This window comes from Phocoena phocoena, chromosome 11 (assembly GCF_963924675.1).
Source record: "Phocoena phocoena chromosome 11, mPhoPho1.1, whole genome shotgun sequence".
Taxonomy (NCBI): domain Eukaryota; kingdom Metazoa; phylum Chordata; class Mammalia; order Artiodactyla; family Phocoenidae; genus Phocoena; species Phocoena phocoena.
In genome coordinates, this window is record NC_089229.1 from 62,663,802 (window position 1) to 62,681,081 (window position 17,280).

The following is a 17,280-nucleotide window of genomic DNA, read 5'->3' on the forward strand; positions in this document are numbered from 1 at the left end:
CATTCTTACAATACGAAGAGTTCTCATTCGAAACTTCATAAAGCAATTAAGAATGTGTATATGTAGTAAAATTTTCTGTACACTTAAAAATGATCTTCAGGGAATCCCCTGGCAGTCCAGTGGTTAGGACCTGGTGCTTTCACTGCCGTGGGCCCGGGGTTTGATCTGGGGAACTCAGTCAGGGAACTAAGATCCCACAGGCCGCAAGGCAGGGAAAAAAAAAAAAAAAAGATATTTAAATGCTTTAACCAATTGTGTCAGTTAAAGTGAGTACATGGCTTCCCTGGTGGTGCAGTGGTTAAGAATCCTGCTGCCAATGCACGGGACACGGGTTCGTGCCCTGGTCCGGGAAGATCCCACATGCCGCAGAGCAACTAAGCCTGTGCTCCACAACTACTGAGCCCGAATGCCACAACTACCGAAGCCCGCGCGCCTAGAGCCTGTGCTCTGCAACAAGAGAAGCCACTCAATGAGAAGCCTGTGCACCACAACAAAGAGTAGTCCCCGTTTGCCGAAACTAGAGAAAACCTGCGCACAGCAACTGAAGACCCAACACAGCCAAAAGTAAAATAACTTAAATAAATTTTAAAATAAATAAATAAATTCCAACTATCGTTTTTTATCTTACCGATTTTTTTGGAATGGTCGACCCATATTCACAGCAGCAGCAGCAGCAGCAGCAGCAGCAGCAGCATTTGTTTTATAAGATCCTGGTGAATTAAAGCCATTCACAAAACTACCATTGGGAAAAGGAGCCTAAAAGAAAATTTTAATGTTTAAAAGCTATTCATAGTAAAGACAAAAATCTGGTGTGAAGGTCATAAGAAACTTCTGATGAACTAACCTAGCATCAATTTCTTTGATAAGCCAAAAATAATTTTAAACATTTGCAATACTCACTCCAAGTTATCACTTGAATTACAGAACAAGGAACAACTGGTTCAACACTTAATAAAGAATATTTCTCTCTGAAAAAGTTTCACAAAACTAAAATCATTTTAAATCATTCAGGATTTTTCCAGTCTATTAATTTACTCAGCAACATTTAAAGAATAAAATGATAGGAACCAATAGCTCAACTCTTAGACTTAGTCATATGCATATATTTGATATGGGGGATTAAATATCCTTATCATCATTTAAAAGCCAGAAAGTAACCAATATCAACACAAAACAAAATAAAACATGAACTCTAATTCTAGCTGATTTCTTCAAATTTCAGCTTCAGTGAAAAAATTGTATTATTCTGTAAGGATCTCACTTACCAGTGGTGTTTCAAAGTAAGGTGTGGGATTTGGAGACCAAGACTGAGGCACAATACTATAAACAGAGTACTGTTGGTGAGGATTATATACAGGCTGCATAAAGACCGGTGAGGCATACTGTGCTTGAGTTTGAATGGGCGGACTATACATACTAGAATCCATTAATCGATAACCATTCTTAGCAAAAAAAGTATTGATGGCTTTTATCCTTGCCTAGAAGCAAGAAGAACACAAAGGATATAATCACAAAGGATAAAGTGTATATTTTCACAAATACATTTAATTTACATTTGGATCATATTTTCCATGACATTATTTCCATGTACTATAGAGTTAGTAGAGCAAGAGAAAAGGAAATGATTTATAGCTGTACTTTTAAAAACTTTTACCTGGCAAATACAATTAATACAATAAACAAAGTAAAACCGTGAATGTCAAAATATTAAAACTAACTGCAACTTATCACAAGGGGGAAAAAGAAAGGCAAATGGCTCTTATATGAAAAGATGCTAGACCTTGCTCATAAGAGAAATGCAATTAAAATGGGATTAACATTTCTCACTTATAAAATTGGAAAAAGTCTAAAAATTTGACAACATACTCTATTGATAAGGCTGTGGCAAAACAGGTACTCTGATACATTGATGATGGGCATTCAAAACAACACAACCCTTAAAAAGGAAAATTCAGCAATGTCTTCCAAAATATCACATATGCATATTATCATATTCTTATCAACCCCACTTCTAAGAAATTTACCACATATACACAGACCAAAAAGAGGTTTTTAAAAAAATGATGCATACGGCTATTCACTGACACTTACTATGATAGGAAGTGGGGGGACGTAGGGGGTGAGGGGGCTCAGACCCACATCTCTCCCACACACACGCTCACACACACGAGACAACCCAACAGTCCATCAATGATTGAAAACAACGTGGTATATCCACACAATTATCAGATGTAAGAAAAAACAAAAAAAGAAAGAAACCTGAGGAACTGCTCTAAATATTATAATGGAGTGATTTCCAGAAAATACTATTTAAAAAGAAAAAAGAGGCAATGCAAGGAGAAAGATATGTATAGTAAGGTGTTGTTTAGATAAGTTAGATGTGGATATGAAGATATATACTTGCATTCATACACACAGACACGTGAATACGAATTTAATATACTGCTTTAGATATTTTACTTTTAAGCCATGCACACATTGAATAAAATTTAAAAAAATCAGTTTGTAAAAGTTCAATGCAAAATGAACCTAAATGTGTATCCAACTAGAGGAATAACACAGAGAAACTCTAAATGACTTTTGGTATTTTTATTCTGAGACTTCTGTCTGTGATTTTGGATATAGCAAATCATAAATTATATATTGGGGTCACTGACATCTGAGATTTTCACGTGGGAGAAAAGAGATGCAGACAGCAACTGAAGAAGTAAAAACCATGTAGCCTGAATTTAAATCGAAAGCATCTATATAAACTCATGATATATATTGTCATTTTAAAAAAAAGTATTTAATAGCTCTGTTCAAAGAAAAGGCTTAGAAATAACAACCAAACAATTAGCCAGAAGCACTCCTTGTGCCTAACCAGTGGACTGCAAAACATTACTTTCCCATAAAAGTAACATCGCAACTCCAGAGCCTTTTGACACAAGATGTACAAGAGCCTGGAATATCTTGTCACACTAGAGAGCAAGGAACATTGAAAATTACCATTACAAAAGGACTCAAAGAGGCCATACTTCATCAGTAAGGACAATGAACACACCAAATATGTTTAAATATTCAAAACCAAAAAATATCTGAATGGTCGTTTTTGAAGGTTGCCAGGAAACCGACACATTATTTTGAAAACTGGTAGTAAAAGCTAGAACCAAGCATTTATCACACATTGCATATATGAGCTGTACCTCAGGGTAATGAAGATGAAGGAAAGCTTTTCTTTATGGAAGTGTTTCAAATAATAAATGGAAAAAAGCACAGAAATAGTACCACTTTGCAACCATTAACAAATCAATATATCTAGTCAATCATCAGCAGCAGCTAGTATAAGAGAGACACACAAAGACATATACTACATGTTTTTGTTCTCTTTGCTGCTCCAAAATAAAATCTAATTCTGATTAAGCCTCTAGATCTAGCTACCAATTTGCATAAAATACAGAGGTCAGAGGATCGTGTTAAACTACACTCAAGAATACAACTTGGGACTTCCCTGGTGGCACAGTGGTTAAGAATCCGCCTGCCAATGCAGGGGACATGGGTTCGTGCCCTGGTCCTAGAAGATCCCACATGCTGTGGAACAACTAAGCCCATGCACCACAGCTACTGAGCCTGTGCTCTAGAGCCCGCGAGCCACAATTACTGAAGCCCATGCACCGCAACAAGAGAAACCACCGTAATGAGAAGCCCGCGCACCGCAACGAAGAGTAGCCCCCACTCACTGCAACTAGAGAAACTCCACGCGCAGCAATGAAGACCCAACGCAGCCAAAAATAAATAAATTTATATTAAAAAAAAAAACTTATTAAAAAAAGAGCTCGTTTTTAAAACAAAAAAAATAACTAGTCAATTCAAAAGTGGGCAGAGAACTTGAATAGGTATTTCTCTAAAGACATATAAGTGGCCAATAAGTAGGTGAAGAGATGCTCAATATCACTAATCATTGAAGAAATGCAATTAAAACCACGAAGAGATATCACATCACATTCATTAAAAGAGCTACTATCAAGAAACAGAAAACAGCCAAATGTTGGAGAGGATGTGGAGAAACTGGAACCCTTGTGCACTGTTGGTGGGAATATAATGTGGTATAGCCATTGTGGAAAACAGTATGGAGGTCCCTCGAAAAATTAAAAATAGAATTACCATATGACCCAGCAATTCCACTTCTGGGTATATATGCAAAAGAATTAAAAGCAGAATCTTGAAGAGAAATCTGTATACCGATGTTCATAGCAGCCTTATTCACAAAAGCTAAAATGTGGAAGCAAACCCAAGGGTCCATCAATAGATGAATGGATAAACAAATTGTTGTATATACATACAATGGATTATTCAGCCTTAGAAAGGAGGGAAATTCTGCAATATGCTACATGGATGAACCTTGAAGACACCATATTAAAGTGAAATAAGCAAGTCACAAGGAGACAAATAATATATGATTCCATTTATATGAGGTAAATGGTCAAAAATCAAAGTATGGGCTGAAGGAGGGGAAAGTGGAGAGTTACTGTATAATAGGCAGAGTTTCAATTTTATAAGAAAAGAGTTATGAGAATGGATGGTGGTGATGGCTGCACAACAACGTGAATGTGTTTAATATTACGGCACTGATAAATGAAATTAAAATTTAAAATCGTTAAGATGGTAAATTTTATGTATGTGTATTTTAACACAATAAAAAAACACATAGCTAATGAAATGTATAATGTGAGAAACTTTGTAAGACAAATAACAGTGATTTCAAAAACATACTTCCAAAAGTAAAACTAAAGAGGCAGAGGACAAAAACCATAAAGTGTATTTTATATTTTTTATTATTATTATTTTGCTGCTCCCCGTAGCTTGTGGGATCTTAGTTCCCTGACCAGGGATCGAACCTGGGGCCCCAGCAGTGAGAATGCCGAGTCCGAACCACTGGACTACCAGGCAATTCCCCAAATCATAAATTTTAAGAAAGAAAAAATGTGAATCAGGAAAATGTGAACAGTGCCTGATGTTTAAGAAATTATTGTTTATTTTTCAAAAAGTGTGATAGTAGTGTGGCTATTTTTTTAAATCCCTTTCTTTTAGAGATACCAGTATTAGTTTATTTACATACAGATGAAATTAAGTTTCAAATTTGCTTCAAAAAACCTGGGGACATCGGGAAGTAGGTGGGATTAAGATGAAACAAGAACAGCCATGCTCTACTAATTAATCTATTAAAACCAAATAAATATGCTATGGATAAAAGGGAAATAATGTTCTTAAAAACTGAATAAAAGGGGAAACCTCAGCAGAGAAGGAATATATTGTTTAAAATAGAAATGCTAGAACCCAACTTGAAGATGAATTCAAGTCCACAGAAAGTATCCAATCTGAAGAAGAAAGAGATGGAAGAAAAACAGAATCGCAGTGAATCAAGCAATACTACGTATGTGTAACTGAAGTCTCAAAAGGAGAGGAGAAAGTGAGGCAGGAAATTTTTTGAAAAACTAGAGGTTGAAATTCCCCCAATTTGGTGAAAAACATCAATTTACAAACAATAAGTTCAGAACACCCCAAGCAGTATAAATAGAAAACCATAGCTAGACACATTAGAGTCAACCTACTGAAAACGAAAGAGAAAACAAAACAAAATGTATCTTGGTGGCAGGTGGAGAAAAACAACATATATTACAAGAATGACTCACTAGAAAGAAGCCAGAAAACAATGCAATCTTAAAAGAAGGAAAAAAATTAAAACTATCAACCCAGAATTCTGTATCCATGTACATGTATCAATGTACAGAATTCTGTACCCATCAAAAATGAGTGTGAAATACAAGACAGCTTTAGATGAGGAAAAACTAAGAAAATTCATCCCTGGTGGGCACTGTTAAATAACATCAAAGGAAGTTCTTTAGCCTGAAAGGAACTAATACCAGGTAGAACTGATCTATGGAGGAAGAGCAATAAAAAATGCATTCTCGGGCTTCCCTGGTAGCGCAGTGGTTGAGAGTCCGCCTGGCAATGTAGGGGACACGGGTTCGTGCCCCGGTCCGAGAGGACCCCACATGCCGCGGAGCAGCTGGGCCCATGAGCCATGGCCGCTGAGCCTGCGTGTCCAGAGCCTGTGTTCCGCAACCGGAGAGGCCACAGCAGTGACAGGCCCGCGTACCGCAAAAAAAAAAGAAAAGAAAAAAAAAAGCGTTCTTGCTTATTTACAAGAGAAACAAGATACAATGTGAAGCAACTTATTAGCACACACAATAAATGTTTCATTGGACTCTTCCACAAGCATATCTCTAAGCCAAAGTCTGCAAGGACCCCTGACCTTGGATGTCCACTGCACAAGAGTGAGAGCTCTCCCAAATTATCATGGGTGATTTTTATTAATTTTTGAATCATGAACACTATAATTTTCCAATTAATTGGGCACAAAGATACTATAATAAAATATAGCACTATGGTATAATAGCTTTTATAACTATTTTAAATTTTTGTGAAAAACGTAAATAACTATGATTTAGAGGAAAACACATGCAAAAGCATCTTTACATAAAATAGATAAAATCTAAGAAAAATGATAGGTCTAAATTGGAGTTTAAGCATTTAAAGCCATTTTATTAAAAAAAATTGTCAGAATCTAATTTCACATCAGATTTTAAACTACTTTAAAATAAATAACTCTCCATTAAAAAAATCTTTCTTAGGTTAAGAACAGAATTACTAATATTTATATTTTGTATTTGTATATGCTGTACTATAAAACAGAAATCAGTATGTATTAAATTAATTTACTTCATCAAAGAGCAAGTAGTAAAGAAATCATGTTAATATGCTGCAAGGAGTGTTTACATTCAATACAATATGCTTTATGGATTCAGGAAAGAGATTCTGTATTAGGTAGGGTAGAATACATTACTGTAATGAATATACAAATGATTTAAAAGGCCCAAACACAAAAAAATTACATTTACCTTGTTAATACATTTAACAAAATACGTTTAAGACATGTACGCCGAAAACTACAAAGCAATGAGGAGAGAAACGAAAAGCCTAGATAAATGGAGATACCATGTTAGAGGACTCGATATTAATAAGGTGGCAATCCTCTCAAATTAATGTATAGTGTCAATGCAACCCCAATCAAAATACCAGCAAATATTTTTGTAAAATCGACACACTGATTTGAAAATTTATATGAAAATATTAATGACTTGGAATACCAAAAATAATTTTGGAAAATCAAAACAACTTTGAGAACTTACATATTATCTGATTTTGTAACTTATAAAGCTACAGTAATCAAAACAGCAGGGAACTGACTTAAGGGACAAACACAGATCAACAGAAAAGAACAGAGTCTAGAAATAGACCCAAGCACATATATGCTTTAATAGTCAACAAAGGAATAGTCTTCAACAAATGGTGCTGGAACAAGTATTATACTTCTTTTAAAAAAAGAATCTTGACTTTTCCTTCCAAAAAACACAAAGTAACTTGATATAGATCATAAGACGTAAATATAAATACTAAAACTATAATACTTCTAGAAGAAATCATGAAAAAAAATACTCATGACATTAGGAGGGGTTGATTTTAGAGAAGACAAAAATAATGAACCCTAAAAGAAAAACGAGATGAAACAGACTTCATCAAAATTAAAAGTCTACTCTTTAATATACACTGTTAAGAAAGCAAAAGGCAATTCACAAACTAGGGCAAATATATTTGTAATATATTTGTAATACACATCTGACAAAAAACTTGTAACCAGAATACGTAAGGAATGCTTACAAATCAATAATCAGACTAACAACCAAATTTTTAAAGATACAAAAAAGATTTAAAAAGACAGTTAACTAAAACAGATGTATGGAAAGAACGAAGATGTCTAAGAACAAGTGACTAGATAATCAAATCACACTACAGGCATACTGTATTTTATTGCGCTTTGCTTTATTGTATTTCCCAAATATTGCAGTTAAAAAATTTTTTTAATGTATTTATTTATTATTATTATAATTTTTTTTGGCTGCGTCAAGTCTTTGTTCCTGCATGTAGGCTTTCTCTAGTTGCAGCAAGCGGGAGCTACTCTTCATTGCAGTGCGTGGGCTTGTCATTGTGGTGGCTTCTCTTGTTGCAGGGCACAGGCTCTAGGCACGCGGACTTCAGTAGCTGCAGCACACAGGCTCAGAAGTTATGGCTCGCTGGCTCTAGAGCACAGGCTCAGCAGTTGTGGCACATGGGCTTAGTTGCTCCACAGCATGTGGGATCTTCCCAGACCTGGGCTCAAACCCATGTCCCCATCACTGGCAGGTGGATTCTTAACCACTGTGCCACCCGGGAAGTCCCCACACAGTATTTCATTAGTTTCAAGTGTACAAAATACTGTCCAATATTTTTATATCAACAGCATTTAATAACTTTTTGTCTCTGTATGACATTTTGGTAATTCTCGCAATATTTCTCACTTTGTCAAAATTATTATCTTTGTTATGGTGATCTGTGATCTTTGATGTTACTAATCTAATTGTTTTGCGACACCACAAACCATGCCCATATAAGGCAATGAACTTAATCAACAGATGTGTTTCTGACTCCACCAATGGGCAGTTCTCCCGTTCTCTTCAATTCTATGAACGCTGAGAGAGGTGAGGAAGCTGCAGAAGAAAAGTCTGAAGCTAGCAGAGGTTGGTTCATGAGGTTTAAGGAAAGAAGACGTCTCCACAACATCAAAGTACAAGATGAAGCAGCAAGTGCTGATGTAGAAGCTGCAACAAATTATTCAGCAGATCTAGCTAAAATAAGTAATGAAGATTTTCAACGTAGACAAAACAGCTTTATATTGGAAGAAGATGCCATCTAGGACTTCCAGAGCTAGAGAGGATAAGCCAATGCCTGGCCTCAAGGCTTCAAAGCTTCAGAGGACAGGCCGACTCTCTTGTTATGGGCTAATGCAGCTGGTGACTTTAAGTTGAAACCAATGCTCATTAGCCATTCCAAAAATCCTTTGGCCCTTCAGAATTATGCTAAATCTACTCTACCTGTGTTCTGTGAATGAAACAACAAAGCTCAGAAGATAGCACAACTGCTGACAACATGGTTTACTAAATATTTTAGGCCTACTATTGAGAACTACTGCTCAGAAAAAAAGATTCCTTTCAAAATATTACTGCTCACTGACAAGGCACCTGGTCACCCAAGAGCTCTAATGGAGATGCACGTTAAGATTCACGTTGTTTTCATGCCTGCTAACACAGCTTCCATTCTGCAGCCCATGGATCAAGGAGTAATTTCGACTTTCAAGTCTTATTATTTAAGAAATAGATTTCGTAAGGCTATATAGTAGCTGCCATGGATGACGGATCTGGGCAAAGTCAATCAAAAACCTCTGGAATGGATTCACCCATTCTAGACACCATTAAGTTCATTCATGATTCATGGAAAGAAGACAAAATACCAACATGAATAGGAGTTTAGAAGAAGTTGATTCCAACCTTCATGGATAACTGAGCAGTTCAAGACTTCAGTGTAAGAAGTAACTGAAGATGCAGTGGAAATAGCAAGAGAACTAGAATTAGAAGTAGAGCCTGAAGATGGGACTGAATTGCTACCATCTCATGATGAAACTTAAACAGATGAGGAGTTACTTCTTATAGATTAGGAAAGAAAGTGGTTTCTTGAGATAGAATCTCCTTCTGATGAAGATGCTGGGAAGACTGTTGAAATGACAACAAAGGATTTAGAATATTACATAAACTTAGTTGTTAAGGCAGTGGCAGGGCTTGAGAGGACTGAGTCCAATTTTAAAAGAGGTTCTACTGTGGATAAAATGCTATCAACAGCACTGTGTGCTACAGAGAAATGGTTTGTGAAAGGACAGAATTGATACAGCAAACTTCACTGTTGTCCTATTTTAAGAAACTGCCATGGCCACCCCAACCTTCAGCCACCATCATCCTGATCCATCAGCAGCTATCAACATCAAGGAAAGATCCCCCACCAGCAAAAAGATTACAACTGGTTGAAGACATGGATGATGATTGCCACTTTTTTTTTAGCAATAAAGTATTTTGAAATTAAGGTATGTACATTTTTTGACATAATGCTATTGCACACTTCACAGATTCCAGTAAAGTGTAAATGTAACTTTTATATGCACTGGGAAACCAAAAAATTCGTGTGACTTGCCTTACTGCAGTGGTCTGAAACTGAACCCTCCATACCTCCAAGGTATGCCTGTATATTCCTACACTGGAATACTACTTGGCAATAAAAAAGAGTGTACTACCAATACATGCTACAATACGGTTTACTAAAAATAATTATGGCAAGTGAAAGAAGTCAGGTACAAAAGAGAATATACTGTGTGGTTTCATTCATATGAAACTACAGAAGAAAACAAACCTATAGCAGCAGAAAGCAGATCAATAATTGCCAACACTGGATGTTGATGAGGGGAGACTGAGAAAACAACAGTGCATAAATTTGCAAAAACTAATAAAAATGTATGCTTCAAATAAGTACATTTTATTGTATGTAAACTATAAGAATGTTGATTAAAAAAGAAAATTTTTCTTAGAGAGGGCCTAGCAAAACTACATTCAAATCCAAAGGCATAAAGAAAAGTATCAATCTTGTAATCTTGCTACAACAAAATGGATTTCCACACAAATACCACAAACATAGTAACAATTCAAATAGTTAATTTGACAAGAAGATTAAGCTCCTCTAAGAAATCATACAAATCAATAAGAAAATCTTCACAGAAAAATAGTCATGGGGACTTCCCTGGCAGTCCATTGGTTAAGACTCCATGTTTCCACTGCAGGGGGCACAGGTTCAATCCCTGGTCAGGGAACTAAGATCCCACATGTGTAGTGTGGCAAAAAAAAAAAAAAAAAAAAAAAAAAAAAAGTTGGAAAATCAGAGAATCAACTACAGGAAATTTTAAAGAAATAAAAAATACTGTAGGGACTTCCCTGGTGGCACAGTGGTTAAGAATCCGCCTGCCAATGCAGGGGACACGGGTTTGAGCCCTGGTCCTGGAAGATCCCACATGCCATGGAACAACTAAGCCCATGCACCATAGCTACTGAGCCTGTGCTCTAGAGCCCGCGAGCCACGACTACTGAAGCCCATGCACCTAGAGCCTGTGCTCCACAATAAGAGAAGCCACCACAATGAGAAGCCCGTGCACCACAACCAAGAGTAGCCCCTGCTCACCGCAACTGGAGAAAGCCCCCATGCAGCAATGAAGACTCAACACAGCCAAAAGTAAATAAATAAATTAAAAAAAAAAATACTGTAAGAGTGTAAATTGGTTCTACCTAATAAGTAAATGGATATACTCTTCGATACAGATAATTTAGTTCTAGGGTATTATCCTAAAGTTATAATTGCATATATAAACAGAAAAACAGTGGTATAACAGCAGAATAGGCTCTATGCGTAGGTACCTCCACTGCATCAATAATTAAGCAAGAAAGAGTGCTTGTACACTTATAACTAGGTGAGTGCTTGACAAAAGGAGAGGCTGCTGATCTTTTCTAAGTGAGCAGTATATAAAAGTAGCTACCATCCCTGCCCCTCAGTAGCTTGTGTTCCTGGAGTGGCTGGCTGGTGCCAAGGCATGTAGTGGGGACTTTGTTCTCCAAAAACTGAGGGTGCACTGTGGTTGGTCTGGTGGATTCCTGAGAAATCAGTGCCCATGCTTGCCTTAGTTTTGATTCACAGCAGCACTGGTGACTGACTTAAAAGAACAAAATCCTTTGCCACCAGTACTACCCTATTCAGAGCCAGACATTTATGGAAATCTTTTTTAGGTCACATGCCAAATGCAGAGATAATGGAACAGAAATTTCAGTGACCACAAACAACAAGGAATATATATTTTGCGAAAATAATATGGAAAAGTCACAAATGAACAGCTATAGCCCTCAACAAGCAAAAAATCAGTAATATATGAGGAGCAGGAGAATCAGATTTCCAGAGTTAACACTTTACACTACCTTGGCATGTCTAATTCTCAAAAAAAATTACAAAACACACAAGGAAACAAAAAACTATGGTCCATTCACAGGAAAAACAGAATTTGATAGAAACCATCCTGAGGAAGCTCAGACATTAGAATTACTGGCCAAAGACGTTAAATCAACGATCTTAAGTATACTCAATAAGCTAATGAAAACCATGGACAAACCTAATAGCGATCAGGAAAAAGATGTATAAACAAAAAGATAAAAGGTAATCAGTACACCTACCCTTCAAGAAATGCTAACAGGAAAAAGATGTATAAACAAAAAGATAAAAGGTAATCAGTACACCTACCCTTCAAGAAATAAACAAAAAGATAAAAGGTAATCAGTACACCTACCCTTCAAGAAATGCTAACAATTTCACCTTGTTCAAGGTGAAATGAAAAGACACCAAACAATCAAAGCCATAAGAAGAAATAAAGAACACTGGTAATTACATAGGTAAATTAAAAAAATATTATTGTACAGTTGTCCCTTGGTATCCACAGAGGACTGGTTGCAGAACCTAGAAATACAAAGGGCTGACTGCACCTTTGGTATGTGACTCCTCTTTTTTCCTTATATGATTCAAAAGAAAAATGAACAAAACAATATAAAGTGATACCACAATGGGCACACATATAAAGATGTAACCTGTGACAATAAGAATATAAAGGGGGATGGACAGAGAAGTATAGAAGCAGAGTATTTGTACACTACTGAAACTAAATTGGTATTATTCAAATGAGGTTGTTATATATTTAAGATGTTAATTGTAACCCCCGAGAACCACTAAAAAAAAACAAAACAAAACTTAAAAGTATACAGAATAGGAAAGGATATCAAAATAGTTACATTACAAAATTTCAAAAAAGGCAATAATGGAGGAATTCAGGGGGAAAAGACATTTAGGACACACAGAAAACAAATACCTAAATGGCAGAAGCATTCCCTACTTATCAGTAAGAACTTTAAATGTAAATGTCTTAAACTCTCCTCTTAAAAGGCAGACACTGGTGGGTTGAAAAAAAAAACAATATTCATCCATATGCTGTCTGTAAGAGATTCCTTTTAGATTCAAAGACATTGAAATTAACAGAACTGAAAAGGGTATTCCAAGCAAATAGTAATCAAAATACAGCTAAGATGACTATATTACTATTATGCAAAACAAAGTCAAAAAAGGTTATCAGAAACAAAGATTATATATTGATAAAAGGTTCAATCCAGCAAAAAGATAGAACAATTATAAACATACATGCATCTACCAAGAGAGCCCCAAAATATGTAAAGCAAAAACTGACAGAACTGAAAGGATAGACAGTTCTGCAATAATAGAGACTTCAATAACCCACTTTCAATAATGAATAATAACAAAACAGAAAAGCAATAAACAGGGACTTCCCTGGTGGCACAGTGGTTAAGATTCCATGCTCCCAATGCAGGGGGCCCAGATTCGATTCCTGGTCAGGGAACTAGATCCCACATGCATGCTACAACTTAGAGTTTGCATGCCACAACTAAGGAGCCCTCCTGCCACAACTAAGACCCAATGCAACCAAATAAATAAATAAAATAAAAGCAATAAACAAACAGGGAACTTGAATAACACTACAAACACTGACAGACAGTACTCTAAACACCAGAGTATATATTTTTATCAAGTGTACATGGAACATTCTCTATGAGAGACCAAACCTGGTTTTAATAAATTTCGAAAGACTGATATCTTACAAAGTATCTCCTCTGTCCACAATGGAATGAAACTAGAAATCAGTGACAGAAGGAAAACTAGAAAATTCACAAATTAAACAACACACGTTCTTAACCAATGGGTCAAAGATGAAATCGCAAGAGAAATTAGAAAATAATTTGAGATGAATGAACACAAAAACACAACATATCAGAACTTACTGGATGTATTAGCCATAAAAAGGAACAAAACTGGGTCATCTGTAGAGATGTGGATGGACCCAGAGACTGTCATACAGAGTGAAGTAAGTCAGAAAGAGAAAAACAAATATCGTGTGCTTCCCTGGTGGCGCAGTGGTTGAGAATCTGCCTGCCAATGCAGGGGACATGGGTTCGAGCCCTGGTCCGGGAAGATCCAACATGCCGCAGAGCAACTGGGCCCATGAGCCACAACTACTGAGCCTGCGCGTCTGGAGCCTGTGCTCCGCAACAAGAGAGGCCACAACAGTGAGAGGCCCGCGCACTGCGATGAAGACTGGCCCCCGCTCGCCACAACTAGAGAAAGCCCTCGCACAGAAACGAAGACCCAACACAGCCAAAAATAGATAAATAAAAATTTTAAAAATCGTATATTAATGCATATATGCGGAATCTAGAAAAATGGTATAGATGAACCAGTTTGCAAGGTAGCAACAGAGACACAGACGCAGAGAACATACATATGGACACCAAGGGGGGAAGGGGGGTGGGTTGAACTGGGAGATGGGAATTGACATATATACACTAATATGTATAAAAATGAGAACCTGCTGTATAGCACAGGGAACTCCACTGTACAGTAGAAATGAAGACAACATTGTAAAACAACTATAACCCAATAAAAAAGAACTTACTGGATGTTATAAAAACAGTGCAAAGAGGGAAACTTATAGCTATAAGCACCTATGTTAACAAAGAATGATCTCAAAGCAATAACCTAAGCTACCACCTAAAAACTAGAAAGAAGCAAACTAAAACCAAAGATAGCAGGAGGAAATAATAAAGATTAGAATGGAGATAAAAAGAACAGAAAAATGACAGAAAAATCAATGAAACTGAATGCTGGTTCTTTGAAAAGATCAAGAAAATGAACAAACCTTTAGCTAGACTGACTAAGAAAGGTTAAAGATTCCAATTCCTAAATCAGAAATGAGAACTAAAATCAGACCCAAGTACTGATTTTACAGAAATAAAAATAATACAAGAGAACAGTGTAAACAAAGGCAGATCAACATGTGGATAACCTAGACGAAACGGACAGATTCCTAGAAACACACAAACTACAAAAACTGACCCGAGAAGGTGGAAATTTGAATAAACCTTTAAGAAGGAGGTTGAATCAGTGATTTTAAAATTTCAAAGAGGCCATATGATCCAGCAATCCCACTCCTGGACATATATCCAGACAAAACTATAATCTGAAAAGATATGTGCATCCCTATGTTCATAACAGCACTATTTACAACAGCCAAGACATGGAAACAACCTAAATGCCCATTGACAGATGAATGGATAAAGAAGATGTGAGATACACACACACACACACACACACACACACACACACACACACACACACACACGGAACATTACTCAGCCATAAAGAAAGAATGAAATAATGCCATCTGCAGCTACATGGATGGACCTAGAGATTATCACACTAAGTGAAATCAGTCAGAAAGAGAAAGACAAATAGCGTATGATATCACTTATATGTGGAATCTAAAATATGACACAAATGAACTTATCTATGAAACAGAGTCATATATGTAGGGAGCAGACTTGTAGCTGCCAAGGGGGAGGAGGGGTGAGGGAGGGTTGGATTGGGAGTTTGGGACTAGCAGATGGGAACTATTATATACAGAATGGATAGACAACAAGATTCTATTGTACAGCACAGGGAACTATATTCAATATCCTGTAATAAACCATAATGAAAAAGAAAAGAAAAATTTCACCAATCCTTCTCAATTAGCACCAATCCTTCTCAAACTCTTCCAAAAAAATTGAAGACGAAGAAACACTTCCTAACTCATTCTAAGAGGCCAGTATTACTCTGATAAAACAGACAAAGACACTACAAGGGGGGGAAAAACCTACAGGCCAATATCCCTTATGAATATAGATTTTAAAAATCCACAAAAAAATACTAGCAAATTCAACTTGTCAGGAGTTAAGAGTATACATCTTGACCAAGTGGGATTTATTCCAGAAATGGGAGTGGGAGGGTGGGGAGGGAGGATGGGAGGTGGGGTGGTTCAACGTAAGAAAATCAACGTAATATGGCACAGTAACAGAACAAAGGAAAACCACACATGATCATCTCAATTGATACAGAAAAAGCATTTCAAAGAATTCCACACTTTCAAGGTAAGAATACTCAAACTGGGAAGGGAAGGGAACTTCATCAACATGACAAAGGCCGTATGTGAAAAGCACATAGTTGATATCACACTCAGTGGTAACCGACTGATGGTTTTTCCCCTAAGATCAAGAACAAGACAAGGATGCCCACTTTTGCCATTTCGCTCAACAGAGTATTGGGAGTTCTAGCCAGAGCAATTAGGCAAGAAAAAGTAATAAAAGACATCCAAACTAGAAAGGAGAAGTAAAATGATCTGTTTGTAAATGACATGATCTTACATGTAGAAAATTCTTAAAGAATCAGACCCCCACCCCCACCCCCCAAAAAAGTCAGATCTAATCAACTAGTACAGCAAAGATGCAGGATATAAAATCAACACTCAAAATGGTTGTATTTCTATACACTAGGAACGAACAATCTGAAAAGGAAATTATGAAAATTCCGTCGACAACAGTATCAAAAAGAACAAAATACTTAGGAATACATCACCTATACAATGAAAACTATTACAAATTGCTGAAAGAAATGAAAAACCTAAATAAATAGAATGAAACCCATGTTCATAGACTGGAGGACTCAATATTGTTAAGATGACAACAATATTCAAATGATATACAGACTCAGTGTACTATCAAAGTCCCAATGGCATTTGCTTGGAGAAACAGAAAACTCCAACCTAAAATTCATATGAAATTTCAAGTGGCCCTGAATACCCTCAACAGTATTAAAAAAGAACAGTAAAATTGAACAGCTCATACTTCTTGTTTTCAAATCTTACTACAAAGCTACAGTAATTGAAATAGTGTGGTACTGGCATAAAGACAGACATACAGATCAATTAAATGGAAATAGAGAACCCAGAAATAAACTCAGCTCCTCCCATGGACACACCAAATTTACAAGGACTTACAGAACAAGTATCTATGACAACAACCCGAAGACTAGCAGAAAAGATTTTCCACAACTAAAGACATGAAAAAGGAAGCATGAGATGGGTAGAATGGGTGGAAATGAGACATAGTCAGGACCCAAACCCCCTGGTTGGTGACCCACAAACAGGAAGAATATCACAATTGTAGAGTTCCTCCCCCAAGGAGCAAGGGGTCCAAATGCCACATTGGGCTCCCCAGGCTGAGGGTCCTAAAACAAGAAGATGAGGCACCAGGTCTGGCTTTGAAAATCAGTGGAGCTTGCATACTGGAC

General features: G+C 36.7%; 1 protein-coding gene across 13 annotated transcripts in view; it reads right to left on the reverse strand.

Annotated features, from left to right (window-relative positions):
• The window catches only part of LARP4 (La ribonucleoprotein 4), a 64,263-nt gene that overhangs the window by 14,611 nt on the left and 32,372 nt on the right, over positions 1-17,280 (reverse strand). For 7 of the 13 annotated variants that reach the window (XM_065888341.1, XM_065888345.1, XM_065888344.1 and 4 more), the window contains 2 exons: positions 1,266-1,478; positions 629-756 (listed from right to left, as the gene is read on the reverse strand). In XM_065888341.1, the coding sequence (XP_065744413.1) occupies positions 629-756; positions 1,266-1,478 (341 nt within the window). The remainder of the gene's footprint in view (positions 1-628; positions 757-1,265; positions 1,479-17,280) is intronic. The other 6 variants (XM_065888348.1, XM_065888350.1, XM_065888347.1 and 3 more) reach the window with 1 other exon arrangement.